Source organism: Microtus pennsylvanicus, chromosome 2 (assembly GCF_037038515.1).
Source record: "Microtus pennsylvanicus isolate mMicPen1 chromosome 2, mMicPen1.hap1, whole genome shotgun sequence".
Taxonomy (NCBI): domain Eukaryota; kingdom Metazoa; phylum Chordata; class Mammalia; order Rodentia; family Cricetidae; genus Microtus; species Microtus pennsylvanicus.
This window is the reverse complement of record NC_134580.1, coordinates 98,631,213-98,658,662: the sequence shown is the minus strand read 5'-3', so window position 1 is coordinate 98,658,662 and position 27,450 is coordinate 98,631,213. Positions and strand designations below refer to the sequence as shown.

The window sequence follows — 27,450 nt, the reverse complement described above, 5'->3', positions numbered from 1 at the left end:
AGCCCCTCTATTCCTTTTTCTAATCTTTACTATTGTAAGGCATGTTGGGTACACATAACTCCAGCAATCAAGAGGTGGTGGCAGGAGAATCAGGAGTTCAACGTCATCCTTGGCTACATAGTGAATTTGAAGCCACCTTGTAGTATATGAGACCCTGACTGTTAGAAAACCCCAGAAATGATGTGCTGGAGAGATGGCGCAGTAGTACAGTACTTTCTGCTCAAGCATGAGGGACTGAGTTTGGGTTCCTCCCCACAACTGAAAAGCTGGCACAGTATAAAGCTCTGTAACCCAGCACAGAGGCAGACAGAGACAGATCCCTGGAACCGCTGCCAGCCAGCGTAGCTGGTGAGTGCCAGGTTCAGTGAGAGACTCTGTCTCAAAATTTGAGATGGAGAGCAACTGAGGAAGCTGCCTGAAATCAGCCTCTGTCCTCCACACTTGTGCATGCTTACACACAGCGGGTACACACATATATCACACACACAGAACCAAGAATTACATAAATAGTAGTCTTTTAATATTGCTTTTGTGTTCTTTATTGTTAAATCACCATGGAATTTTGTTTTATTTTTATCCCAGTGGACTAGCTTTGGCTTTGTTAATTTATTTTTAGATCTGCCTTTCTCTGTTGGGGTTAAAGGCATGCCCCACTACCACCAGGCTAAATTTTAAGTCCTTAACTCACAATTCAGAAATGGACTTTGCTTTGCTCCATAGTGATATGGAGGTAAAGCAGATCTAGGCAGACCAGGTAGTGGCCTGGTATAATTTCTGGACCTTGGAATGTGTGTTTCTCTAGGTTAGTAGTTCTTAACCTTCCTAATGCTCTGACCATTCAATACAGTTCCTCATGTTGTGGTGATGCCCAATCAGAAAATTTATTTCGTTGCTACTTCATAATTGTAATTTTGGTACTGTTATGAGTTGTAATGTAAGTATATGATATGCAGGATATCTGGATGTGACCCTTGTGAAAGACTGTTCATCCCAAAAGGAGTTGCAGCCCACAGGTTGAGAACCACTGCTCTAGGCTCACACCTTTCTAATGGGTTATAAATAGGCAGAAGAGAGCAGTTGGTGATATTTATTTTTAATCAACTCATAAAGAAGAGGGAAAGAGGCCCTGCTTCACTCACTTCATGCATCTAACCTGACACAGGTCTCTTTCTCCTGTTTGAATCTTAATAGCTTTAGTGAGTGCAAGAGCACTCTATGTAAACTGTCATACCCTGTTTTTAGGACCAGAAGCCAGCATGACTATGGCTTTAGTCTCCTGTGCTGTGACGTGTTTCCATTCCATTTCCATTCCTGGAAATATTTGTCTTGTTTTCACAGTTAATGTCTTGCTCCTTCCTTCCTTCCTTCCTTCCTTCCTTCCTTCCTTCCTTCCTTCCTTCCTTCCTTCCTTCCTTCCTTCCTTCATTTTTTTTAACATGTGTTTGTATGTAAACATACAGAGGAGACACATTAAGGCATGGTTTGGTTTGTTAACCATGGTTTGTTAATATCATCTGAAAGTCTAGAATTATCTCTGAATGTTCTTTTCTTTCATCTTTTTTGTTTGTGTTTGTTTTCCAGTGCTGGGATTGGACCTAGGGCCTCACGTATGCTATGCAAGTGTTGTACCGAGACCGGATGTCTTGTTTTGATGTGTTTTTGAGACAGGACTTAGCTGTATAGTCCAGCTTGTTCTCAGACTTGCAGCAATCCTTCCCCAGCTTTCCAAATGCTGAGAGTATAAGTCTGGGCCACCACGTGTGACTTCCTTCACCCTCTCATTAAAGTCTTTGATGGAACCAGGCATCAAAGTCATGACTCCTCTGTGTTTCAGGTGCTCCGATTATAGTCAAGCACCAAACCCAGCTAAGTCAGAAATTCGCTTATCAGTCATTCCTAGAATTTATTCAACTCTTTTATCAGTGACAGTTTTTAAACCATCAGTCTTTTATTGAGACAGCGTCTCATGGCTCAGACTGGCTTCACACTTTCCCAGAACTCTCAAACTTTCCTGCTTCTCCTTCCAGATGCTCAGATTGTACCAACATGACTAGCTCAAAGCAGTTAATCTTATGATCAGTAGAGTTTCAATGAGGCAGATTTCTGATTTATCTTGTAGATAACACTTTTTGGTTTTGTTCCTATTTATTCAAATTTTTACAAAATGTTTGATAGTAAGTTCTGGAAAAGTCAGTTCAAGTTTGATAAACGGTGCTGGGTTTTGATCTGAACTTGTATGGGTTCTTGTTGGTTTGGTTTTCATTCCTAAATGAAGATACTGCTTATATAATTAGGGAGCTGCTGGATTGTCTTGATGTCTTATTTTACCAGGGATGGTGTATCACTTGTATAAATTATTATGATTTTAAGCTTTTTAAAAAGTACTCTTCATTTTTAAAGTGATATCTGACTTGAAGGATCATAAAAATAAGTTAAAAAATTAGGGAGATATAGTAAAGATGGACAGAAGACAAGAATATTAGGAATATATTGAAAGAAGTATACCAAGAGTGTTTGGAATTTAAAGGAGGTGGGATGGTTCTGGATGGAAGCTTGAGGATGGCTTTTGTGAAGGAATTTCATTTTGTCCGGTCTTCAGGGCCGTGAGTATGGGACTGAGGGGGTTGTCTGTAAAATACTCATGAAGTGTTTACAAGGAGGACCCCCAGCTCTGTTCCCAGAACTCACAGGAACAAGCTAGGTGTGGCAGTGTGCGCTTGTATCACCGCATGGCGGGGGGGGGGGCGGGGGGGATAGGCAGAGTCCCCTGAGCTTACTGGTCAGCCAGTCTACCTGACTTGGTGCTTTCTAGGCCAGTGAGAGAGACCCTGTCTCAAAAAGAAGGTAGTGGGGGAAGCAGGCATAGCACCTGAAGAGTCTACAAACATGAACACACAAGTGCTTTCTAACGAGCACAAATCCATTGTGCACACACACAGAGAATATGAATTTGGAAGAGGACTTTCCCACTTAAGACTGGAGTGTGAGCCAGACATAGTGGCATACTTAATCCTTTAATCCTTGGGATTAACCCTTGGGAGGCAGAGGCAGGTGAATCTCTGTGTTTGAGACCAGCTGGTCTTCAGACCGAGTTCCAGGACAGCTAGAGCTGCGTAGTGAATCTCCGTCTCAAAAACAAACAAATGAATAAACAAACAAACAAACAAAAACACTAGGTTGTGGATGAACCATGAGACTAATTCATGGATTTCAAAGTTACTGTATATATCTAATGTACTAATCACCATGATTGAAATGCTTAAAAGTGAGTTGATGAAACTTTTACTAATTTAATAAAGTAAACATTAATCGGGGTTATTGTTTAATTACTGAATCTACCAAATTAATTTGCTTTGCCAGTGACTGTTGAAGTAAAGGGTCCCTATGAATACCTCACTCTTGAAGACTACCCACTGATGATCGTGAGTCAGCATGTGCTTTTAACCTTGATAAGTTAATTTAGCGTGAAACTTAATTTAGTAAGAAAATTGTCTGTTTTGTAGCTCTGTCTCATTAAAGGATTATTCCTGTGCTGTTTAGAAATTTTTACTTTGAGGTTTAACTTTTTTCCTTTTGAATTAGATTTTCGTATTTTATATTATGGGTATGAGTGTTTTGCTATTTGTCTGTTTATCACATGAGAGCCTAGTGCCTGCAGAGATCAGATGAAGGCATCTGATATGCTATAGCTATGGTTGAGGATGGTTGTGAGCCCCATGTGGGTGTTGGGAACTGAATCCAGGTCCTCTGCAAGAGCCGTAAGTGCTGAGCCATCTCCCCAGAGAGTAACTTCAACAGAGCAAGTGTAGCCCTATGGGCCTTGTTTATCTGTAAAATGAAAGGTCGGTGACTATTGTAGCTATGGACAGTATCTCAGTGACCACCTTGCAGTTCACATCTGGGTTCAGAGCAGGGCACACTTTGCTGTAATCTAGCCCTGAGCCCACTCACGTGATAAGGATGAATCTTTATAATGTAAGTGTTCAAACTGTGGTTAGCCTGTGCCGAGAGATCCTTGTCTATTGGCAAACTTGTGTTCAGAGCTGTTCTCTCTTCCTTCCCCTTTTATAGTTTTCCATTTTAGTTGTGTTCCATTGTCTCAGGATTCTGCATCCCAGCTTGCCAGGCCTGTTTTTTCTTCGTTTTATTGCTGGGTTTTGAGCAGTTAATGCAAGGAACAGGCATTCTTGAGAACAAGTCCTTCTGTAGTCTCCTCTGCTCAAAACTAGATCATTCTTTATTGTTTGTTAGTATTGTACACTAGAAATATAATTTTTTTAAAAAAGAAGATAAAATCTATTTTTGTGGTTTGTTATACCATATGTTGATTTTAAATCTAAATATTTGGTTCTTGGTCCTAATTCTCCTTTTTATTTCATTCCCAATTGGATCACAGTTTTTCATGGTGATGTGTATTGTGTACGTCCTATTTGGTGTTCTCTGGCTGGCATGGTCTGCTTGCTACTGGAGAGATCTCTTGAGAATTCAGTTTTGGATTGGTGCTGTCATCTTTCTGGGAATGTTTGAGAAAGCTGTGTTTTATGCAGAATTTCAGAATATCCGATACAAAGGAGAATCAGGTATGTTAAAGAAGTGCCATTTAAAAAAAATTATATTTGTTTATTTTGTGTATGTGTGAGGATGCATGTGTTATGACATGGTCCATGTGCCTGTGGAAGTCAGAGGACAACCGAAGGGAGTCAGTTCTTTCCTTTCACCATGCATGCCTTTGGAGATTGAACTTAGGTTGTCGGGTTTGGCATCAAACACCTTTATCTGCTGAACCATCTCACCAGACCCAAATTTGCCCCCCCCCCCGATTTATATTTTTAAAATAATCTGTATTTGAGGATGGATGTATTTCATGCACATAAGTGCAGGTGCCTGTGGAGACCAGAAAGATGAGATCCCCATGGAACCAAAGTTATAGGCAGTTATGGGTCACCCAGTGTGAGCAATGGGAGCCACTTAAGTCTTCTGTAAGAGCAGTACAAACGCTTAACTGCTGAGCCATCTCTACAGCTCCAAATTTGGCATTTTTTGATGATGGTTGAGATGCATGGCAACATCTCTCAAGTCAGCAGTGGTTACATAGGTCTACTTTTCCAAAGTTCTTATTAAAATAACCACAACAGTATCACCGTCATTGTGACTGTTTCTCTTAATATTATAGTTCAAGGATACAATGATGCAAGAATAATTTCATATTTCTTAAATCCCAGTTGTCATTGATAGCCAAGCCAACATTAAAAAAGAAAGTAAACAATGCCAGTTTAATTATAAGATGGCACTGATTGCAAGACACGTAGATTTTTTAAAAAATATTTATTTATTTATTATATATACAATATTCTGTCTGTGTGTATGCCTTCAGGCCAGAAGAGGGCACCAGACCCCATTACAGATGGTTGTGAGCCACCATGTGGTTGCTGGGAATTGAACTCAGGACCTTTGGAAGAGCAGGCAATGCTCTTAACCTCTGAGCCATCTGTCCAGCCCAAGACACATAGATTTTTGTGCCCATGTGTTTGGAATGCATCTTAGACTTGATAAAATACAGTAATACCAAGAAAATAGGAATATGCTTATGGCTTGATGAGGTTGACTGCTTATTACAAATTACTTGGTATTGTAGACTATTGAGATGGTTTTAGTTTTCTTTCAGACTATTTGTTCACTAATAATTATTATTGCAAGATATGAAGACTAGAAAATAGAAGATGTGAATTTAAAATTATGCACGTGCACCAGGGTACACGTGTATGTTTTCCACGTATAGCTGTATTTCATTTGCAAAAGTAAATGGTGGGAAAATTGATGGGTGAGCACACCCAGATTGTTGTGCACACAGCTAAGATCATTAGCTGTGTGCTTGTAAAAATTGCATGAGATATTCTCTCTTTAGTAAGTCTGATACTTGTGCTCATTCTGAAAAGTGTTAAGAGACCTACATTCTGGTAGTAGGATTGGTTGAAACCGGAGTATAGTACCATTTCTCCCTTTCTTTCACATAGTCCAGGATGCCTTGGTCCTTGCAGAGCTGCTCTCAGCAGTGAAACGCTCACTGGCTCGAACCCTGGTCATCATAGTCAGTCTGGGATACGGCATAGTCAAGTGAGTATTCAATTCTGAATGAAAATGCCAATTAGATTGAAACATTTGCTATCTAGATAGTGCTGGTTCTGAAAAGGCTGATAAAAGTAGTAAGAAAATAGTAGTGGGATATGAAAAATGTCTGAAATTTTATTATAGTCTTAAGTGTAGAAATGCTGCTTTATATCTTTTTAAAAACTCACAATACACCTGCAGAAAAATCTGCAGTGAGGCAAATGCAGAAAAACAAACTTTCACAATGAACTTAGTGACTATCTGAACCTGTTTTTGCAAATAGATTTATTTTATGTTTATGGATTGTGTGTGTGTGTGTGTGTGTGTGTGTGTTTGTGACCTGCTACCTCTGGAGGCCTGAAGAAGGCATTGGATCCCTTGGAACTGGAGTTGTGAACTGCCATTAAAATGGTGGGAATCGAATTCAGGTCCTCTGTCGATAACAAGAACTCTAAATTGTTGAACATCTCTCCATCCTGCAAATTAGGTTGTTTTTGTTTTGTTTTGTTTTTTAGCAAAAGAATATTCTTATTGTAATTGTTTTTTTAAAAAAAATTTAACTTTTTAGTAAAAACAAGTTATTGAAGCATGCAGTACTGTAGTCATTGCGTAGCCCTCTGCTCCTTGTAATGTACTCAGAACATTCTTCCTAAGCCACGAAATACTGAGTGCCTTCCCTATATCAGGCACTCAGTAACTCATTGTTCTAAGCCCCTGCTGTACAACAAATAAAAGTTGTAGATTTTTACATTTGTGGAAGAAGGGAACAAATGAATTAAATGTCTAATATATCAATAAAAGATGTTATAGTTCAGGCATTGAAACTTGGAGCTATAAATATGGTGGCCCAGGAAGGCTTTACTTAGTGACATCCAAATAAAGATTTGAGGAAATCAAAGGGATTATCTGTTCACCTAGAGAAAGAGTGTCTGGGGTGTGAGTGGATCCTATACATGCTTTGAAGGGAGAACCAGTGGAGTCCCATGATGGTCACATGTAGGATGTAAAAGAAGAGGAACTGCGGGTGGTGCCAACTGGGTCTGCTCATGTGGCAGGAAGGAATTGCTGTTCACCAAGCCCAGGAAGATCAAGGAATCGGCGTGGCACAATGGCAGGATTAGGAGGTAGGCTAGATAAGCACTGGTGAAGTCCAGATAGAAGTTATGAAGATGGAGATGCTAAGTTAGGACACTACACAAGGCTACCAAGGAAGAAAATCCAGAGAGAAAAAGGTCAAAGGCTGGGTGTTCAGTTATTTTCTGTTATCTAAATGTCAGTGACATGAAGCAGAGTTAGTAGAGGAAGTTAAGTAACGATTGAAGGCAGAAGCCAAACTGAAGACTGTTCCAAGGAGGGGTCCTTGATTGTTTCAGATAATCAGATAGGCCAGGTAAGAGGATGGAGAATTAACTGTTGAATTTAATTAATGAAGAATGTTAGTGACCATACCAAGAACAATCTGTGGGAAGGGGTAGGGACAGAAGCTGTCTCCTGAATTAAAGGGAATTCAAGAAAGACGAGGACAGGAATAGTCCAAAGACATTAAGTAGAATAAGCATTTTTATTTAAATGCCTTCTACATGTGATGGAATATTCAAGATTTTAAGATAATTCCCTGCCATTATGGTCATTTTCTAACTGGAAATAGCCATAGAGATTTATTTGCCTTAGACAGATGTACTGTAATGAACCACCTAGTAATTTTGTTAAAATACAGATTCTGGTGGAGTAGGATTTAATATTAAGGATCTAAGGCTTTTCCATCTTCCTATGAATAGAGGTTGTTCAAAGCTACATACTTAGTTGGGTTTTGTGCTTAAGCTTATTTGATGAACTACAACAACAACATTTGAGTGTGTGAGGTAACTGTTAACATTTTGAGATTTGCTAATGATATTGTGGTTATATTTTGTTGTTGTAGATTCTGGTTTGAAGCAAGGTGTCATATTGCTCAGACTGGCCTTGAAGTTGCGTGAGATTAGGTCTGCACCTCCAAGCCTGGTTCAGAGAGAGAGGAGACAGAGACAGAGAGAGAGAGAGAGAGAGTGCGCGTGAGACAGAGAGAGAGACAGAGAGAGACAGAGAGAGAGATATGAGCTTTGTTACTGGGGGTTTTATACCACAGAATGTTTTCTAATATATAAAAATATGTATATTTATATTAAAACAATTTAATAAAATATATTATGTGTAATAATTATATATATTAGTACTTAACATTATATACATACATACATACATACATACATACATACATACATACACACACACACTTAATATAGTAACCGGGGACCAGATTTTAATTTCTAGTATTTCTTGTCATCATTTATGACCAGATTATCTTAATTAGGGTTTCTATTGCTGTGAAGAAACACCATGACTACAGTAACTCTTATAAAGAAAACACTTAATTGGGGGTGGCTTGCTTACAATTTCAGAGGTTCAGTCCATTATCATGGTGGGAACATGGCAGCATGCAGGTAGATGTGCTGGAGTAGTAGCTGAGAGTCCTACATCTTGCAGGCAACAGGAAAAGTCGACTGAGACACTGGGTGATACCCTGAGCATAGGAAACCTCAAAGCCCGCCCCACAGTGATGCACTTCCTCCAACAAGACTATATGCATTCTAACAAAGCCACATCTTCTGATAGTGCCACCCCCTATGAGCTTATGGGAGCCAGTTCCATTCAGACCACCACACACACACTCAGGAGTGGTTTTCTTCTAAGGAGCACGTTTTCCTGAAGTTCGCGCTCTGTACTAATTGTCGCTGACACCATAGTTTGTCACATGGCTTGCTGCTGCTGTACTTGGCTGTCTCTTTGCTTCCTTTTTAGGCCTCGTCTTGGAGTTACTCTTCACAAGGTTGTGGTGGCAGGAGCACTCTATCTTTTGTTCTCTGGCATGGAAGGAGTCCTCAGAGTTACAGGGGTCGGTATTGCCTAGACTGAGTTACTTATTTATTTTTTTCTTCATATGGATTTTTGTGGCCAGCTACTGTTAATATTTCTTCTTGAGTCAGTGGGCTGTTCTTCTGTTTTTCAGTAGATGTATGCAGGATGAAGTGCTAGGGACCAGGAGTGTTTCAGACTTGAGAATTTTTTGATTTTAGGGTGTTTTCATAGAACCTATTAGTTAAGCATTTCTTAACCTAAAGTCCAAGATATAAAATCCTTCAAAAATCTCAAAACATTCAGTGTTGTGGGGTTGGAGTTTTGAATCAGAGATGCTCAGCCTGTATAACTCCATTTTTCTAACCTCATCTATTAGAGCTTGATAAATTTAGTATATGATCTATAGTGAATATCTTCTTTCCGCCTGTGCCAGTCTGGTAATTATTTGGTTCTTTTCCCCATTTTCTGGTTCATCTAAACAAAAACAACAGTGTTCTCTACTTACCCGGAACTTAAATTTAAAACTTAAATTCAATTAAGTTTCACATAGTCCATTGCCAAGAAAGGAAGAAGTGGGCCTTCCTGGACTATTACAGTTCATTTAGTAAAAAGTCAGATTCTGTCATAACCCTAATATTAGATTCAAAGTGTTAACTTCTATACACTTGGCTTTGCCCTTGACACTTCCCCATCCATATAATACTTCATAATAGTAAATTTGTTGTTCAGACCACACTGACCCCTGTGTGCAATCTCTGTGGCTATTTAGCAACTTTAACCGCCTGTTAATTTCACTTTTTCTTTTCCTCCATTGCTATAGTATTTTCCTTACTCCTTGGCTTTGATAGTAAGCCTGGCCCTCTCTGCAGTTGATGCCTGTATTATTTTATGGATATCCTTTAATAATTCTCTGGTGATGGGGTTGTTAGAATTATGTACAAAGCAGCTTAGATGCAAATTTGTAGAAATTAGGAATGATGTTTTAGGGAAAGATAATTACTGACATTGTATTTTAGGGTAAGCTATTATTAGTAAAACTTAATCATGTTACTCTGAGAATCAATATTAATGATGCAATAATTATTTAAAATATGAGAGATACCTTTTTAGGATTTTAGTATAAAAATAACAGTAGGAAATCTAGATGGGATGGGATTATAAATATAAAGACTTTTGTGTTATTCTCCTTTTTTAAGATTTGTTTGTTTGTTTAATGTGTGCTGGTGTTTTGCCTATATATATTCTGTGTGAGGGTATCAGATCCCCTGGAACTGGAATTACAAACAGTTGTGAGCTGCTGTGTGGGTGCTGGGAATTGAATCCTGGTCCTCTGGGAGAGCAGCCAGTGCTCTTAACTGCTGAGCCATCTCTCTCCAGCCCCTTTTCATTTTCTTTTACATCAAAACTCTATGGTAGTAATTTATAGCAGTTTCATTGAATTGAGAAGAATTTACAGTTGGTGTGAATCATTTATAGCTGAATGCTGTCTGCAGGTGTTTAAGAAGGGAGGAGTGGGGGTTTTTTTTTGCCCAGTGCTAGCCCTTATGGTTTTCTTCAGTTCATATGCAAGCCCATTTCAGCTGTCAGTATAAATGCAGAACCGTGTGCTGGTTTCTTCTCTTGCCTCTCTGTTCATCTGATTTCATCACCTCTTTTTCTTTGTCTGCAGGCCCAGACTGATCTTGCTTCCTTGGCCTTTATACCCTTGGCTTTCCTAGACACTGCCCTGTGCTGGTGGATATCCTTCTCATTGGCTTGTTTGATGACCGTTGGCTTTCTCCCCTTGCAGATGGGTTTCCATTAATCTTTCTGTTGATTTCTCCTTGATCTGGGAAGTGGTTTGTTTTATATGTTAACGGCCTGAAATTTCAGGTAAGCAGTTTCGTTTGTTTTTGTTTTGTCATCTTTTAAAAAAATCACAGAATAATTTGGTTGCTAAACATGAGATCAAAGCTGTTCCCTCCCTCCCTCCCTCCCTCCCTCCCTCCCTCCCTCCCTCCCTCCCTCCCTCCCTCTCCTCTCTCAGTCTCTTTTGGTGTTTTGAGACAGGGTTTCTCTGTGTAGCCCAAGCTGCCCTGGAACTCACTCTGTAGACCAGGCTGGCCTCAAACTCAGAAATCTGTCTGCCTCCTGAGTGCTGGGATTAAAGGCATGTTCTACCACCACCACCTGGCTTTTTTATTTGTTTTGTTTGCTTTGTTTTAAAATGGATGTCTCACCTTATTTTTGGATTTATTGTTTGCTCATCTCTCTTTGTATTAGAATCATTGGCTGCTCTGGTCCTGCTCTTTCTTTTAGTCTAATTATGAAATTCTTTAATACCTGTGAAAAGAATTTGATCCCAAAATTTGTTTAGGAACCTCTCAAGGGGTTTGATCCTCTTAGATCTCTTAAGTAGGATGAACAGGTTTCAGCTGTCGAAAGGATGAGTTTGTTCTTTTACTCAGAAATTGTCTCACCCTTCAGAACAAATGTCGATTCATTCACATCAGTGATGCAGATAAACAAGTTTCTGTTCCTGTTTCTTCAGCACTTATTTAGTGGGGGCTTGACCTCTTGGGCTCAAGTTTTAGAATTTATATTATAGGTGTATTTTAAATATGGTTTGTCTTTAAGAGTGTATGTGCAATTGTACAGTATTTTTTCATGATAGATTGTGATGGTTTAAAAAGCATAATATGAACAAAATTATAATTTTTTCAAAATTGAATATTTTGCCACATAACAGAAAAAAAGGTGTCTGGGTCCAGATCACTGTCTGTCAAGCACTGTGATCCTTGTGTGCTGGGGTAGTGAAAGTGGGTTTAGGTATCAGAGAGCATAGCGAGGCAGTAAGTTCTGGCTCCCTTCATTTTTCTTTCTTTCTTTCTTTCTTATTTTTTTTAAGATTTATTTATTTATTTATACAGTATCCTGCCCGTAGGCCAAAAGAGGGCATCAGATCTCATTATAGGTGTTGTGAGCCACCATGTGGTTGCTGGGAATTGAACTCAGGACCTCTGGAAGAGCAGTCAGTGCTCTTAACCGCTGAGCCATCTCTCCAGCCCCTTCTTAATTTTTCTTACTTTTTTTAAGATGTAATTTTTAATTATGTGTATATGTAGACATTGTATGTATAAGTGAGTTGCCTGCAGAGGCCAGAAGGAGGGTGCTGGGTCCCCTCCAGCTGGACTTACAGGTGGTTGTAAGTTGTCTGATTTGGGTGCTGGGAACCTAACCCGCTTTATGTACTCTTAACTGCTAAGCCATCTCTCCAGGCCCTTTATACTTTATTTTTAAATTTCTATTTGTTGGGGTCTGCATGGCACAGTGTATGAAGGTCAGAGACACCTTCCTATAGAGTTCTTCTCTCCCCTCCTACCCCCCCCCTCCTGCTTTATGTGGACTCTGGAACTGGAGCACATGTTGCCAGGCTTGGTTGCTGGCTGATGAGCCATCTCTTTGGCCCCCAGCTTCTTCATTTTTATATCAGCTCCTCTGATAGTTGAGCATAAAACTAGGTATCATCTGTGTTAGTTGTCAGTTCCCTTTTGTCTTTTCAGGAGGCCTCTTACTTGGAACTAAAGTTTATAAAGTGAAGCCTTGCTGCTTTGGCAGCCTTCTTGTCCGGGGTTCTCAGGCATTGTTTTGTCCTTTCAGTTAATTCCCAGTGTGGGTGGCGCTATTTGAGGACTGAGTATAGAATCCGGAAAGCTGTTGCCACAGGTGTAATTGTGACCCTGCGAGGACCAGCTGGGCCAGACAGAACCACACACTTTAGAGAGAGATGGTGCTTACCCATCCCTTGCATGCTACTCACTTTATCATTTCCATTTGGCTGGTTTTTTTCCCATCTTTTAAAAATTTTCTAGCAAGCCTATACCTTTCTTTGTTTTCCTGTCTTTTTCCTTTTATTTCTTTATTCTCACCCTCATGCTGTAGTCTTTTCTGTATCTTACTGAAATGATAATTTCCTCATTAATCATGGTGAGTCAGTGTTTGAGGAGGAAGTGAAAACAAGAGCTGTAAGATCTCTGAAACTGGTAACTTTACAAGTGTGACCCTAGATCCTGAAGCCTGAGAATTGGTTTATTTACCCTTTTGAATGTTTAATTCCTTGACTTGCAAACACATATTCATTAGCCTGACGCAAACAATGAAGCTATTAAAACTTCGGAGGAACATTGTAAAGCTTTCTTTGTATCGGCATTTCACCAATACGCTTATCTTAGCAGTGGCAGGTAAGTTTGGAAATGTTTTTAACTGTTGCATCATGATCCTGTGATTTCCTTTAGAATAGGAATTCTTTTATTTTTATTTTATTATTTTATTGTTATTTTTTATTTGAATAGTGTTTTGCCTTTATGTGTCTCTGCACCACACCTGTGCCTGATGCAGAGCCAGAAGAAGGTGTCAGAGCCCCCGGAACTGGAGTTATGGACAGTTGTAAGCCACCATATGGGTGCTAGCAACCGAATGTGGGTTCTCTGGAAAAGTAGCCAGTGCTCTTAACTGCTAAGCCCTTTTCCAGCCCACAGGACCATTGGTAGTTATGGAAAGTTTCATTTTTCATTTAAGGAAAGCAGTCATAGTTCTAACCAAATTCTCTAAAGGGTTTATGATCTTTTCAAGAAGATTAAGAGGTGAGATGGCTCAGCCAAATGCTTGCTATGTAAGTGTAAGGACAATAGTTCAGGTCTCTGGTCCTCATGTGGGAAAGCCAGGTGTGGGTTTAGGGAGGTGGTTCCATAGATAAAGTACATGCCATAGAAGCATGGAGACCTCAGTACCAATCCCCAGCACCCATAGTGGAAACAGAAGAATCCCTGGAACTCACTGGTCAGGTAGTCTTCCCAAACTGGTAAACTTTGAGTCTGGCCAGTCACTGTGTTCCCATTTCAATGAGAGATACTGTCTCAAAAAATAAGTTGGAAAAGGAAAAATTTGTTCTGATAATGCTACTAAAGTTAGCATATATTCCGTTAGCTTCTGTTCTAATTCTGAGGGTTACTGAAGTAGCCAGATGGTAAAGACAAAATGATTGCAAAACTGTACATTATGGCAGTAGTATATATTGTGAGCCTTGCTTGTAGTAGGTGTTTAATAAGTTTATATTGAAGATAACTAAGTGCTAGTCAGGAATATGGAATTGTACTTACTTTAGATCATTGAATGTAACTGGGGGTGTAAACGTCCATTTATGATCTGACCAGGTTTTTCATTTCATGCTAGCATCTATTGTGTTCATCATCTGGACAACCATGAAGTTCAGAATAGTGACTTGCCAGTCGGTAAGTTATAAACACTGTGGTTAGGAGTGTGATGTTTATTATAGTCCAAGATTCTTAGAAGGAATAAGAATTTAAGACTAGGTTTCTTCCCCTAAGTGTGCTTCCATATCGTGTGGTGTGCTTGTATTTGTTTATTGGTCCTAGGGATTGAACTCAGGCCTTCTTGTATATGAGGCAGGAGCTTTGCCACTAAGTCACACTCCCAGCCCCTATTGGATATGATCCATAGCTTGCCTTAACTCAAAATCTCCAAAGTGATGAACATCATGTACAAATGATTCCTCTCTGAGTAGAAGCTACTTCCTTTAGACAGAGACTGTGGCCAGTAGGATTTCTGTGTGGAGCTCTCTTTTGGTCATATTGATAAGTGACAGATGACAACTATATAATTAGCATGATGGCACAATCAAAATTCAGCAGGACTAGAAATCTAAACCTACAGCTGGGAGTGGTGGCTCTAGGTTCTTAGTACCAGCACTCAAGGCAGAAGCAGGGGATCTCTGAGAATTCAAGGCCAGCCTGAACTAGAAAGTGAGTTCTAGGACTGCAAGAGCTGTTAGGGGAAGAATCCTGTCTTGAAAGAAAAAAAGAAAGAGAGAGAGAGAGAGAGAGAGAGAGAGAGAGAGAGAGAGAGATTGATTGATTTAAGCCTAAACTGGGTGTAGTGGCACACAACTTGAGACTAGCCTGATTAAAAAAAAAACAATAAATAAAATTAAAAAGTTAGCAGCCAAAAGTTACTTGCCTTGAGCATTCTATGAGCTGTGACACTTTTACTCTGTGCAGCTTGCTAGTGCCTTTGCTCTAGCAACAGTAAGCATGACAGGAAGAAATGGCCTTCTTTTCTTTCCAAGCTTATAACCCCAGCACGTGCCAGGTATCTTGTATAGTAGCTTCTAATAAATACACCTTATTTATACACTCAAGGTGTATAAATAAGGGACTCTTTTTCTATGCCAAAGGACTTTGAACAGTGATAATATACATGAAGTGTTGTACATTTCCCCCTTATTGCAGGACTGGCGGGAGCTGTGGGTGGATGATGCCATTTGGCGGTTGCTGTTTTCCATGATCCTCTTTGTCATCATGATTCTCTGGCGACCATCAGCAAATAACCAGAGGTACTGGGACTCTTTATTCTGCTACCAGAATGAATGCTGTCAAATAGGGGTGGTGAATTAAGGAACAGTGTCAGGTCTGTGCTGCGTAGTGGATACTGGGCAGAAGGACTTTTTAGCTCTTCCATTAACTTGCTTGTGGCTCTGCCATGCTGTCTCTTTCACTTCTGCAGGCCTTAAGTTTCCCTTTTTGTAATGAAAGGGAATAAAACTGAGTTACTTAGGTCTGTTTTAATAGGTTTTCTGTACTCCAATAATAGGTTTCTCTACCAGTGCAGTAAGCCAGATCAAGCCGAATTGAAAACGTAAAAGAACAAGTTTATTTGAGCAAAGCAACTCCCAGGTGAGTTCTCTAGCCACAGAGATTGAGGCAAGAGAAGTCACACACCCGAACTAAAGCAGGAAGCTTATATACCCTGTAGGCAAGGGGTGATGAGGTGTTATGCCTAAGTATGATCTAAAGCTGACCGCTTTAGGTAGGGACTTGGGCAGCTGGTGACTTCAGGGAAGGAGCTGCCTGCCACAGTTGCCAAGGATGCAAACTGGGCTTTTTGGTGCCTTTTCTTTCTTGGAGATTTTCTGAGAGGGTGGGGTTTGGAGAAAGGAAAGTGAGGCTTTCTGGATCAAAGAGGAGTGAACTGCAAGTTCCAGCCGAACGCATTTCAACCCTGACAGATAAATAATTTGTTTAGGCAAATATGGGAGAAAGTAATTGAGAATCCCTCTACTTTCTGGTGTTCAGAAAGAAGTAAAAGAATTTTGTAGGCCCCACCTAGCCTACATCATCACCCACTATGATGATAGGGTGAACTGAGAGTCTGTGTTACTGACTGGAGTTTAAAGTCATAGGTTATAGTTATTTTAGTGTAGGTAAATCCTCATTAGGAACTGCCCATTCTTTTTTGAAAAATTTATTTATTATGTATACAGTGTTCTGTCTGCATGTATCCCTCCAGGCCAGAAGAGGGCACCAAATCTCATTACAGATGGTTGTAAGCCACCATTTGGTTGCTGGGAATTGAACTCAGGACCTTTGGAAGAACAAGCAAATCTCTTAACCACTGAGCCGTCTCTCCAGCCCAGTGCCCATTTTTATCAGTGCCCACACCTTTGTTTCTGTTTTCCCCCCCTCCCTTATATTTAGATGATTAAGAGATTATGTTAATCCTGGCGATGACAGCACACGCTTTTAATCTCAGCACTCAGGAGGGGAGCCAGAGACCTGAGGATCTCTAGTTTGAGGCAAGTCTGGTCTAAGAGCAAGTTACCGGACAGCCAGAGCTAAACAGTGAAACCCTGTCTCGAAAAACTGAAGAAAAAAGAGAGAGAGATTATGTTAAACTACATAACCCGAAAGGGAAAGGGTAAAACCTTAATAATCAGATACACAAAGTCTAGTAGTAGAGAGAAGAGAGCTGAAACCATGCGTGCGGGGAAGAACGTAGAGCTCCAGGAGCCTCTGTTGGATCTGTTCTTAGCTTGTTACTCAGTTGTAATTCGGTTTAAAAGGTTTCTTTTCCTCACTCAGTGGTGGCCCATGCCTTTAATTCCAGCACTGGGGAGACAGAGGCAGGTGGATCTCTGTGAGTTCGAGGCCAGCCTGATCTACAAGTTTTTTGCATTACTGTCTTGTTTTCTTTTCTAAACACTGCCTGCATTCCCTGTGACTTCAAGTTATGGCTTAGTTATGTTGACAATGTTATATAAGAGGAGGATAAGGAATATAATGGAATAGCTGGTTGATGATATACTCCAGTATCCCCCTGTCCTGTTCTCCCCACCCTGTTGTGTGACAAAACTTTTCCTGGGAAACACAGCACATGTCTACTTATGCCAGATAGGGAACAACAGACCAAAGTCCAGTTTGGTGAATCACTGAATTTTATTAGGGTTACTTATGGGAATATGGGTGAGGGGCTGCTTACAGGAGCAGAAATGATTCAATGATAGCTGCATTACCAAAGCCCACCCAACATGTGTGACATTTCACAAAATCTGGGAACCTGGAGCATGCTGCACAGTCTGAAGGCAGCTCAACAGGTTGGAGAGTCTTCCAGGTGCCTCAATTGATCTAAACCTCTTTAATAGCTTGACTGGTTTCTGCTCCTTCCAAGCAACTAGTCTGGTATCTTTGCAGCTTGGCTAGTCTGAGAGTCTTATTTTATAGATTGGTTTTTCTGGATCATTTTTGGTTTTTCGAGATAGGGTTTCTCTGTAGCTTTGGAGTCTGCCCTGGAACTTGCCCTGTAGACCAGGTTGGCCTTGAACTTGCAGAGATCTGCCTCCCTCTGCCTAGGAGTGCTAGGAATAAAGGTGTGTGCTGCTACCACCCTGAATCTATTTTTTTCAATTTAGCTTTCATCCTCTGAGAGGGACTCTTGGCTTTTATTGCCTACTCTTTTATTACTTTATTGCTAGGGAGAGGCGTAGTGAATCTGGTTGGTTTCAGGAACTTCTGGAAACTATTTTGAATTGTTTTGCCTTCCTGTTTAAGGAGCTACCCCTGCAGGATAGAATGTCAATCCTTAAAACTTATACTACACTCCCTATCGGCCCCTCTTATTTAACAGTTTTCTAAATCAAGTCTGTCTTATCCTCCCATACCCCAAACAAACCCCCAGATGTGATCCTGCGGTAGCAAAGAACTGTTCTACTTCTACCCAGAGTTAGTCAGAATCTAGAATCTGGGAAAAGAACCCTGACAAGACTGTGCCTAGTCTCTTGCTAACTTAGAGTTCCTGCCACCCTTCCCAGGTTTTGTAATTCGCTGGACAGATACACAGAGATCACTGCAAGTGTTAGGCTCATGGCCTCTGTTTATTTCCTGAGAACAAATAAAAGCTATCATAACCCAGGAGAAGAGAGGCAGAGTGCTGAGTCTGGAGGCCAGACCAAAGCTTCTGGCTGCTGCAGTGTCATAGGCAGTGCTACTTCTCTTGGCCAAATAGACTGCAGAGTATTCCAGCCTGAAGTTTAGGCATCCAGAATTTTTACTGGGGCTCAGTTATATGTGGCTGACCTTATTTAGTTAGTTAGTTAGTTATTTGGGTTTTTTTGAGACATGGTTTCTCTGTGTAGCTTTGGTGCCTGTCCAGGAACTAGCTCTTGTAGACCAGGCTGGTCTCGAACTCACAGAGATCAGCCTGCCTGTCTCTCGAACGCTGGGATTAAAGGCGTGAGCCACCACCTTAAAATTTTAAACTTTCCTGGTGGTTAAGCTGATACCTTTAGTCTCCACTTCCTGAATAGGTCCTAACTAATATGGATATTAGTTCTAATAAGATATGGTCTGCAGCTCCTTTTATAAACTACACTGTTAGAAGCCAAGGAACACAAAGATGGTGGTGGCACACATATTTAATTCCAGCATTTAAGAGGCAGAAGTAGGTGGATCTTTAAGTTCAAGGCAGTCTTGTCTTCAGAGCGAGTTCCAGGACAGTCAGGACTACACAGAGAAACACTGTCTTGAGGAAAGAAAGGAAAAAGAAAAAAAAGAAAAGAAAGGACCTTCTGTAGGCATGGAGACCTCCTTCTCAATAAGCAAGGGCAAAAGTCAGACCTTTCTTTAAACAATATTGATTCTTCATTAGACAGATGCAACATTTATAAGATAACACAGGAGCACCATGAATATAACTAGCATGTAACAGAGCCAGTTTGTGGTGGGGATATCTTTAAATAAAAAACTAGTACAGAGCCAGTTTGTGGTGGGGATATCTTTAAATAAAAAACTAGTACAGAGCCACAAAAGTGGCTTCTTTGGTAAAGATATCTGTTACCACTATTCCTGCTGACCTAAGTGCAATCCCTCAGACCCATCTGGTGGAAGGAAGGAATTGACTCCTGACAGTTGTCTTCTGACCGCTATGCATGTATTTTGCTTTTTACACACACATGAATTAATAAAAACATTATGTAAGCTGGGTGGTGGTGGCGCACGCCTTTAATCCCAGCACTCGGGAGGCGGAGGCAGGAAGATCTCTGTGAGTTCGAGACCAGCCTGGTCTACAGAGCTAGTTCCAGGACAGGCTCCAGAGCCACAGAGAAACCCTGTCTGAAAAATCAAAAAAAAAAAAAAAAAAAAGACATTATGTAACATTTTCATGGTTTGCTACTGTAATTATTCATTTAATCCTTTGATCTACTAGTCACTAGTGTTGATACTTAAAAATAATTATGTAGACTGTGTAGCATAAGAATGAGGTGACTACTGGTAAACCCGTTTCTTCCTTAGGCAGCCCTTTGCCATAACTGTGCCAGCTTTAGGATTCTTGTAACTCACCCTCCCAAGACATTGGGTATCAAAATCTGTGTTATGATTAAATGTTGTAGTTTCTTGTTTTTTTTTAATATTTATTTATTATGTATACAATATTCTGTCTGCATGTATGCCTGCAGGCTAGAAGAGGGCATCAGATCTCATTACAGATGGTTGTGGGCCACCATGTGATTGCCGGGAATTGAACTCAGGACCTTTGGAAGAGCAGGCAGTGCTCTTAACCACTGAGCCATTTCTCTAGCCCTGTAGTTTCTTGTTTTAAACTGTGGTCATGCTAGATTTAAGGTAGTTTCTATCCTTCTTGTGTAATGGTATTAAGGATTGAACTTAAGGCCTTATGTAGTCTTCCTTGGCAATAATCTCTGTCTTCTCATTCTGACATTGTGGTGTGGTAGAGGTTGTGAGAGGGGTCTCTGTCTTACTCTCACTTCAGGTGCTGTTCAAACATTAACTGTGGTCTTTACCAGTGAAGCTAGCCCTTAATAAGTGACAGACATTCCCCATTCCTATCTTACTAATAGGTTTTTCTTCCTCATGAGAAACTTTAAGACAAAATAAAATGAAAGCATTAGACAGCAATAAAATGGGAAGAGCAGAGTGAGGTCAGAGCTAAAGCCTTCTAGGGAAAGGCAATCTGAAGTGTGCTCAGTTAGTAGCTTTCTCGTGTGGAGACTGAGAGTTTAGATTATCTGGGGCACTCAGACTGAAGGCTGAAGTTTAAAATTAGAGCTATTTTCCTCATATATGTCTTTGAAATATATCAGGTATTGTTTTAAGCACTTCATAGTGACTTGACTTGGAGGTTTTTATTGTTTAATAAAGAGACAGGGTCTCACTGTGTCATCCAGACTAGACTGGCTTTGAACTCTTAAACTGCCCTGCCTCAGCCTTACTAGTTCTGGGATTACAGGTTTGTGCTGCCTCTCCTAGCTTGGCTTTACTTTTTGGAAAACACTACTGAGTGTTTTGACTCTTGTTCTTTTGTCTCCGTTTACAGATGAGGAAATTAACTTGTCTGAAGTCATGGGTAGTCTGTGGTTTGTTGTATGGTGTTTTACTCTTTTGCCTTTTTGAGGGGCCCATCACTCAGCTCCCAGATAATTCACTCACAGAGGCTTGTTCTTAGTGATGAATGCCCAGCCTTAGCTTGGCGTATTTCTTGTCAGCGTTTCTTAACTTTAATTATCCTGACCACCTTTGGACTCCAGGCTTTTATCTTTCTCTATTTCTGTACACCTTTCTTTTCTTTCTCCATGGCTTGCTGGGTGACTGGGTGTCTGGCCCCTGATATTCTTCTCTCCTTGTTCTCTTTTGCTCCTCCTCGTTCTTCTCCTCATTTCTCCTTTTATACTCTCTGCCTGCTAGACCTGCCTATCCGTGCTTCTGCCTTGCTATTGGTCGTTCATGTCCTTATTAGGACCATCAGTGTTTTAAACAGGCAAAGAATCACAGTTAATCAAATACAACAGCATAAACAAAAGCAACACACCTGAAAATAATTCTCTCCAACAGTGGCTCTTCCTGCCTTGATACTCGTTGATGGTATAGTCAGTTAAGACCTCTCTGAAGGGGAAGCAGTTCTTTGATGTCAGAGAGTGACTATTCCCTGTGGCATTCCCTCTGTGCTCTTCCTCCAGGTTTGCCTTTTCACCATTGTCAGAGGAAGATGAAGAGGATGAACAGAAGGAACCGATGCTGAAGGAAAGTTTTGGTGAGCTTTGGAGAAAACTTCCTGTTTATATTTGTGCTTTTAGTATTTTCTTTTAAAGAAAATAATTTTAAAAGAAAAAAACAACTATGGGAGTTCTTGTATTTGGTAAAGTTAGGGTGAAGGGAGACTGGCCAAACTTTAAATGAAGCCACAGTAAACCGACTGACACTTGTGCATTAATGCTCAGATCTCTTGTAGAAGTGAGACACAGCTTTAGCTTTGCACTTTTATTACAAATGTTAGGTTAAAGGAACGTCTGTTCTGATCAGTCAGTAAACTTAGATCTCTGAGTATTGTTTTGCTTTGGTGGTTGGTGTAATGACAAAGTTAACCAATCTATGGGCTTTTTGTTCTCTTTTCTTTCCCTTTTGTAGAAGGAATGAAAATGAGAAGTACCAAGCAGGAACCAAATGGAAATAGTAAAGTAAACAAAACAGTAAGTGTGACTTTTTTCCTTTCTTTGTGATCTTTGCCTGGGTTGTGGCCCATGGTGGAACCTAAGATTGCTATGGGTGGGCCTTAATGAGGTTTTGTAACTATTTTGTTATTTTGTTTGCTCTTAAATATTTTATTTATTTTTTTTAAGTTTTTTTTTATTCTTTCTTTCTTTATTTATTATGTATACAATATTCTGTCTGTATGTCTGCAGGCCAGAAGAGGGCACCAGACCTCATTACAGATGGTTGTGAGCCACCATGTGGTTGCAGGGAATTGAACTCAGGACCTTTGGAAGAGCAGGCAATGCTCTTAACCTCTGAGCCATCTCTCCAGCTCCCCTTAAATATTTTAATACACATCATGTTTTATTTATTTGTGTGTATGTGTGCATATGGGTGTGAGTGGAGATGGTATATTGTTGTGCCCATACTCTTGTCCCCCAAAGTGACTACCAGGGATCCTGGACTTGGATGCAAAAGCATGGTTTATTCCAAAGCATAGTACCAGCTGAGGCAAGGAACTCGTCCAGCACACTCAACACAGTAAGGGTGGGAGGAGCTCCCTTCCAGAGTTTATAGGACTTTTTATAAATAATTTTCCAGGACCATGAGTTTTCACTTAGTTTTTATACCTGTACCTAATTGAGGACAGGAAATTCAAAAAGCATGAAATCATTATGTAAATGAAGTATGGATGTTCTTGGTTGGCCCATTCCTATCTGTCCTTGGGGTATGTAGAGAAAGCATACTATGGTCATATTTTTAATTGGCCAGTTTTTGGCTGTCCTTGAGGCAATGCTCTCCCAGTTGTTATGGGCTCCTGCCATGGCCCTTGTCATGTATGAAGTGTTTTAGCCTAGCCTAAACAGCGTGGTTCAGGCAGAAAGCCACAGGTCATTCTGATCACTTTTTCATTTTTCTCATTCCCCGTTTTCTATGTAACTAATTAGAACCCAATCTTGGGTTCCTGTATTGGTCGGGGTCTGTGATGCTGACAGTTGTGTACGCGCATCCCCTGTGTACCATTAGCTGAATGGTCCCTAGTCTCTGCCTTATAAATTGGAGAAGCTTTTTCAGAAGGCAAGGGCCAAAAGTTAGCAGTAAAAGTAAAGCTCAGCTGTTAGCTACTGATAGGCCATTAGTATCTGAGGGGATAGCAACAGCCTCCTGGTTACTTCCTCCAGACATCTGCTGACCCTGTGCTAACCACAGGGGCAAAACAGTAGTTAATCAGGTACCTACAGGATGTTTGAAGCAAGCAGATGTGAACAGATGTTGTTTGGGTACCTGGGTGGGTCTCTTCAACCAGGGCAGACACAGTTTCTTGGGAATATTTATGACTTTGCTGGACTGCATTCAGCCCCCTGGTTAGGTCCTGTCTAGAATGGAGTTCTTTTTCAAAATGGAGTTTGTTTTGCTCCTTCAATATGTTATGCCTGTGTTCAGGTCAGACAACAACTTAGGAGAGTTAGTTCTCTTTCATCACCATGTGAGTTCCAGGGATTAAATCCAGGTCTTCATGCTTGTCAGCAACACCCTTACCCACTTGAGCCATCTTGCTGACCTACGTGAATTAACCATTATAATGTCCGCTCTACCCAAAGCAATTACTGTAGTCACTATCAAAATTCCAGGAGGTTTTCACAATTTTTTTAAAGCAACTATAATGTTTGCAAGAAACCTCAAAAATAAAAGCAAAACACCTAAGTAGTTAAAGTGTTCTTGAGAAAAAGAATAAAGCTGAAGGCATCATACTAGCGGAACTTCAAATGTAGCACAGTGGGACCGAGGAGGTGGCTCTGCTCTATGGGTAAAATTCTCTCTGTGTAGGCATGAGGGTCTGCGTTCAGATACCCAAGCCCATTATAAAAGCCAAACAAGCATGTGTAACCCAGGTCCTGGGGAGGTGGCAGTAGCATCTCTAGTGTTTGCTGGCCAGCCAGTCTAGCTAATCAGTGCACTCCAGATGCAGTGAGAGACCTTGTCTCAAAAAATATGTGGTGATAAGACTTGTGCTGCCAAGCCTGATGACCTGAGTTTCAGTGGAAATAGAGAACTAACTCCTCCAAGGTGTCCTACACAGCAATAAAGGTGAAGAATAGTTGAGAAGGACAAATGTTAATATCTGTCCTGAGTGCACACACACTCATACATACCTGCATATATATGAACACATATGTACTTAATATAGTAAACAAAATGTTCCACAGGGTGCTAGAGCTGTAGTTTACAGTAGAGTGTGTTCGGCATGTATGAGTTCCAGATATAACCCCCAGGACAATCAGAACAAACCTTCAGAGCCATCTGATCCAAACAATACGGTATTGGCTTAAAATAGAGACGTGAGCCAGTGGAACATAGTAGAGAGCCTGGAGGTTACATTTGTATATTTCTGGTCATTTGAATTTTGACAGAGGTAGTAAGGACACGTAGGAAAAGATCATTTCTTTCTTTTTCAATAAATGATGTTGGAGAAACCGGAAGTCATCCAAAATGAATTAAGGCTCTGGAGATAGAGTTCAGTTGTAGAGTACCAGCCTTGCCTGAGTTAGGACCATAAATGGGGTGAGTTTCAGGGGTGTGTGTGTGTGTGTTTGTTTGTGATTAAGGTCTTATGTATATGGCCTGATCCTATAAAATTCATGTAAGACAGGAGAGACATTGCATCATATTGGTCTACATAATGAGGTTTTGTTTGGTTGGTTTTTAATTTGGATCAAGCAGCTGAGGCCACAGAACCAGAAATAGAACAGTCATCATATACAATTGCATCAAACCAAAAATCTGCTATATGGTTGACAGAGCAAACTGTCAACAGTGTAAATAGACAGCCATGGAGTGAGAGAAAGTATGGCTAATATCTATGTATAAGGAACTCAGAACAAGTCAGTAACAGGAAAACATGCTGATTAAAACAGGGCAAAGGACTTGAATAGAAATTCTCACAGGAAGAGGTTACAAATGCATGTCTAAAAAATGCTTATCACCGATAATCAAGCCACAATGAGCTGACACCCTAGAGTGCTAGAATGGCTCTTATCCAAAAGGTGAAAGATGAAAACCTTGGTGAGAAGGGGCGTACAAGGCCCCCGTATGTGCTCTGCTGCACATGGGTTAGTGTGGGGAATCCCTGGAAATCAAAGTAAAGCTACTTACGCTGTGACCTTGTTTCCTGCTGTTGGGCACGTAGTCATAAGAAGTCAGTGTGCAGGAAGGATGCCTGCATTCCCAAGCTCATTGTGGCAGCCTCAATTGCAAAGATACTTCCCGTAAGTTTCACTCAGTGACCTGGGCATGCTTGTGCACGCCTTGGATCCCAGCACGTGGTGTGGGAGGCAGAGGCGGGCAAATCTCTGAGTTCAAGGCCAGCCTAGTCTACAAAGTGAATTTCTTGGACAGCCAGGGCTACACTGAGAAACCCTGTCTTGAAAACAGTTTCACCCAATGACTGACTAAATACACGGTCAAACAGCATTTATTCTTAAAATAGAAGGAAGTTCTGACATTTTCAGTGATGCTGGTGAACTAGAAGACATTTTGTTAAATAAACCAGGCACAAAAAAACAAGTGCTGCATGATCTCTTATTTGTGAAAACCCAGTAATGTCGAACTCACAGGGAAAGAAGGTTGAGTAATAATAGGGGTTGGGATACTAGGGAGAGATTAAAGGTATTTGAAGAAAAATTTTAATAAGTTTTGTCATTTATGTGCATGTGCTATATAACAAAAGGCTGCTATAGAGGTCTTATAAACTCAGATCTGTTCTTGAGACATATGGGTATGTTTTGGTAACAGTTGGTATCTCTGTTCTCAGCAGGAAGATGATTTGAAATGGGTAGAAGAAAATGTTCCTTCTTCCGTGACTGATGTGTAAGTGTTTGGATCATTGCTATAAGAACCCTGTTTCAATGCTAGTTTTACTTTATTATTTTCAGTGGACAAACTGAAGAGAAGTCTAATGAGAACATGAACCAAGGAATAGTTAAAGGATTAGGAGCAACATAAAAACAAAAATAATTAGGATTACTCATTCAAATGGCCTGTTTAGAAATATTTAGCTCCAGGTCAGTCTAAACTCCATAGCATATTCCTTTATAATTTCTGAATCCCTTGCCAGAGCTGTGATGTTAATGGGGCGTTGACCCTGTCACACTGTAAAGTATGTTTTATTCTTTCTATAGAACTTGAACCAGTCTGATTCTATTTTTTTTCTTTTTCTTTTTCTTTCTTCTCTTGGAGGGCTGTTAATAAGATAAAAATCCTAGCTAAATTGTAAAAAAAGCTTTAAATTGCATTCGCTATTCTATTGTCCTTCATGAATTTATTAAATGTCACGTTTCTCTGCAGAGCACTTCCGGCCTTGCTGGATTCAGATGAGGTTAGTAATCAAATCATGGGCATTATCTCTCTGGATCTGGTAATTAAATGGTCATTCATGAATATTCTATTGAGTCTTACCCTTTCTGCATGTCTGTGTAACGTACTCCCTTTTCCAGCAGACTTATAAATGTTCCATTTAAAAGTTGAATAACAAGCCAGGTGTAGTGATGCACACCTTTAATCCCAGTACCCAGGAGCAGGTGGATCTCTGAGTATGAGATTACCTTGATCAATAGTTCTAGGGCAGCCAGGGCTAAACAAAGAAACCTTATCTCAAAACAAAACAAAAAAGTTGGGTAACAGACACTGAACTCTGTACTTTGTAGTTCCTTTGTCTTTAAGAAATTCAAAGTTACCCTACTCTAATCTTGGCAAAACTAGGAATAATGTTGAGAAAAGAATATAGTAGATTATAAGAAACTAAATTATTTCAAGTAACCTACTACTAAATTCAGTGTTTTTGTGTTTCTATTCTATAAAATAGGATTATAATTAGTACCTCTAATACTTACGCTGATTTTATTAAATCCATTTTTCCCTTTAATATATGTTTTAATCTTATTTTATATGTATGAGTGTTTTGCCTGCATGCATGCCTGTGCCCCACTTGCATGCCTAGTGCCTTTTGAGACCAAAAGAAGACATCTGAGCCCCTGGAACTAGAATTAGTCACCATATGGATGCAGGGAATTTAAACTGAATCCTCTGAAAGAGCTGCCAGTTCTCTTACCTGCTGAGCAATCTTTTCCAGCTGAAGCTTTTACTCTCTTATTCCATATAGTTGAGAAGCTTTCACATGAAGTCTTATGTAAGAAATGTAGCCTGAGCTTATGGGATTGACTATATACATCTTTTGATGTGGTGTGGTGTTTGTTTGTTTGTTTGTTTGTTTTTTAAGATAGGGGTTCTCTGTGACAGTTCTGACTATCCTGGAACTCACTCTATAGACCAGGCTGGTCTTGAACTCACAGAGATCTGCCTTCCTCTGCCCCCTAAGTGCTGGGATTAAAGGTATGCATCACCACCGCCTGACTGTATACGTCTTTTGAGCGTTAGGGTGGTATTCTAATCATGGTTACAAAATCATTGTTACATTTTACCTGATTCTGACTCATTGTGTTGAAGTGTCTACTAAAATAATTTTTTTTTATTTTTTACTGGCCTTCTATATAACACTATAAAAATGTCAAATCCTTAAGCTGCTCGATATATTGAAACAACAAAAACTCCACATTTCTGATCTAAATCATTC

The 27,450-nt window shown here is 40.2% G+C and overlaps 1 protein-coding gene across 6 annotated transcripts in view; it reads left to right on the top strand.

Moving 5' to 3' along the window:
* Tmem87a (transmembrane protein 87A) overlaps positions 1-27,450 on the top strand; it is a 51,907-nt gene that overhangs the window by 21,700 nt on the left and 2,757 nt on the right. Inside the window, exons 8-19 of one of the 6 annotated variants that reach the window (XM_075961883.1) lie at positions 3,361-3,422; positions 4,397-4,580; positions 6,015-6,114; positions 8,947-9,040; positions 10,673-10,741; positions 13,115-13,223; positions 14,215-14,273; positions 15,291-15,394; positions 21,308-21,381; positions 21,756-21,817; positions 25,636-25,688; positions 26,166-26,196. In XM_075961883.1, coding sequence (XP_075817998.1) covers positions 3,361-3,422; positions 4,397-4,580; positions 6,015-6,114; positions 8,947-9,040; positions 10,673-10,741; positions 13,115-13,223; positions 14,215-14,273; positions 15,291-15,394; positions 21,308-21,381; positions 21,756-21,817; positions 25,636-25,688; positions 26,166-26,196 — 1,001 coding nt within the window. The other 5 variants (XM_075961881.1, XM_075961880.1, XM_075961882.1 and 2 more) reach the window with 5 other exon arrangements.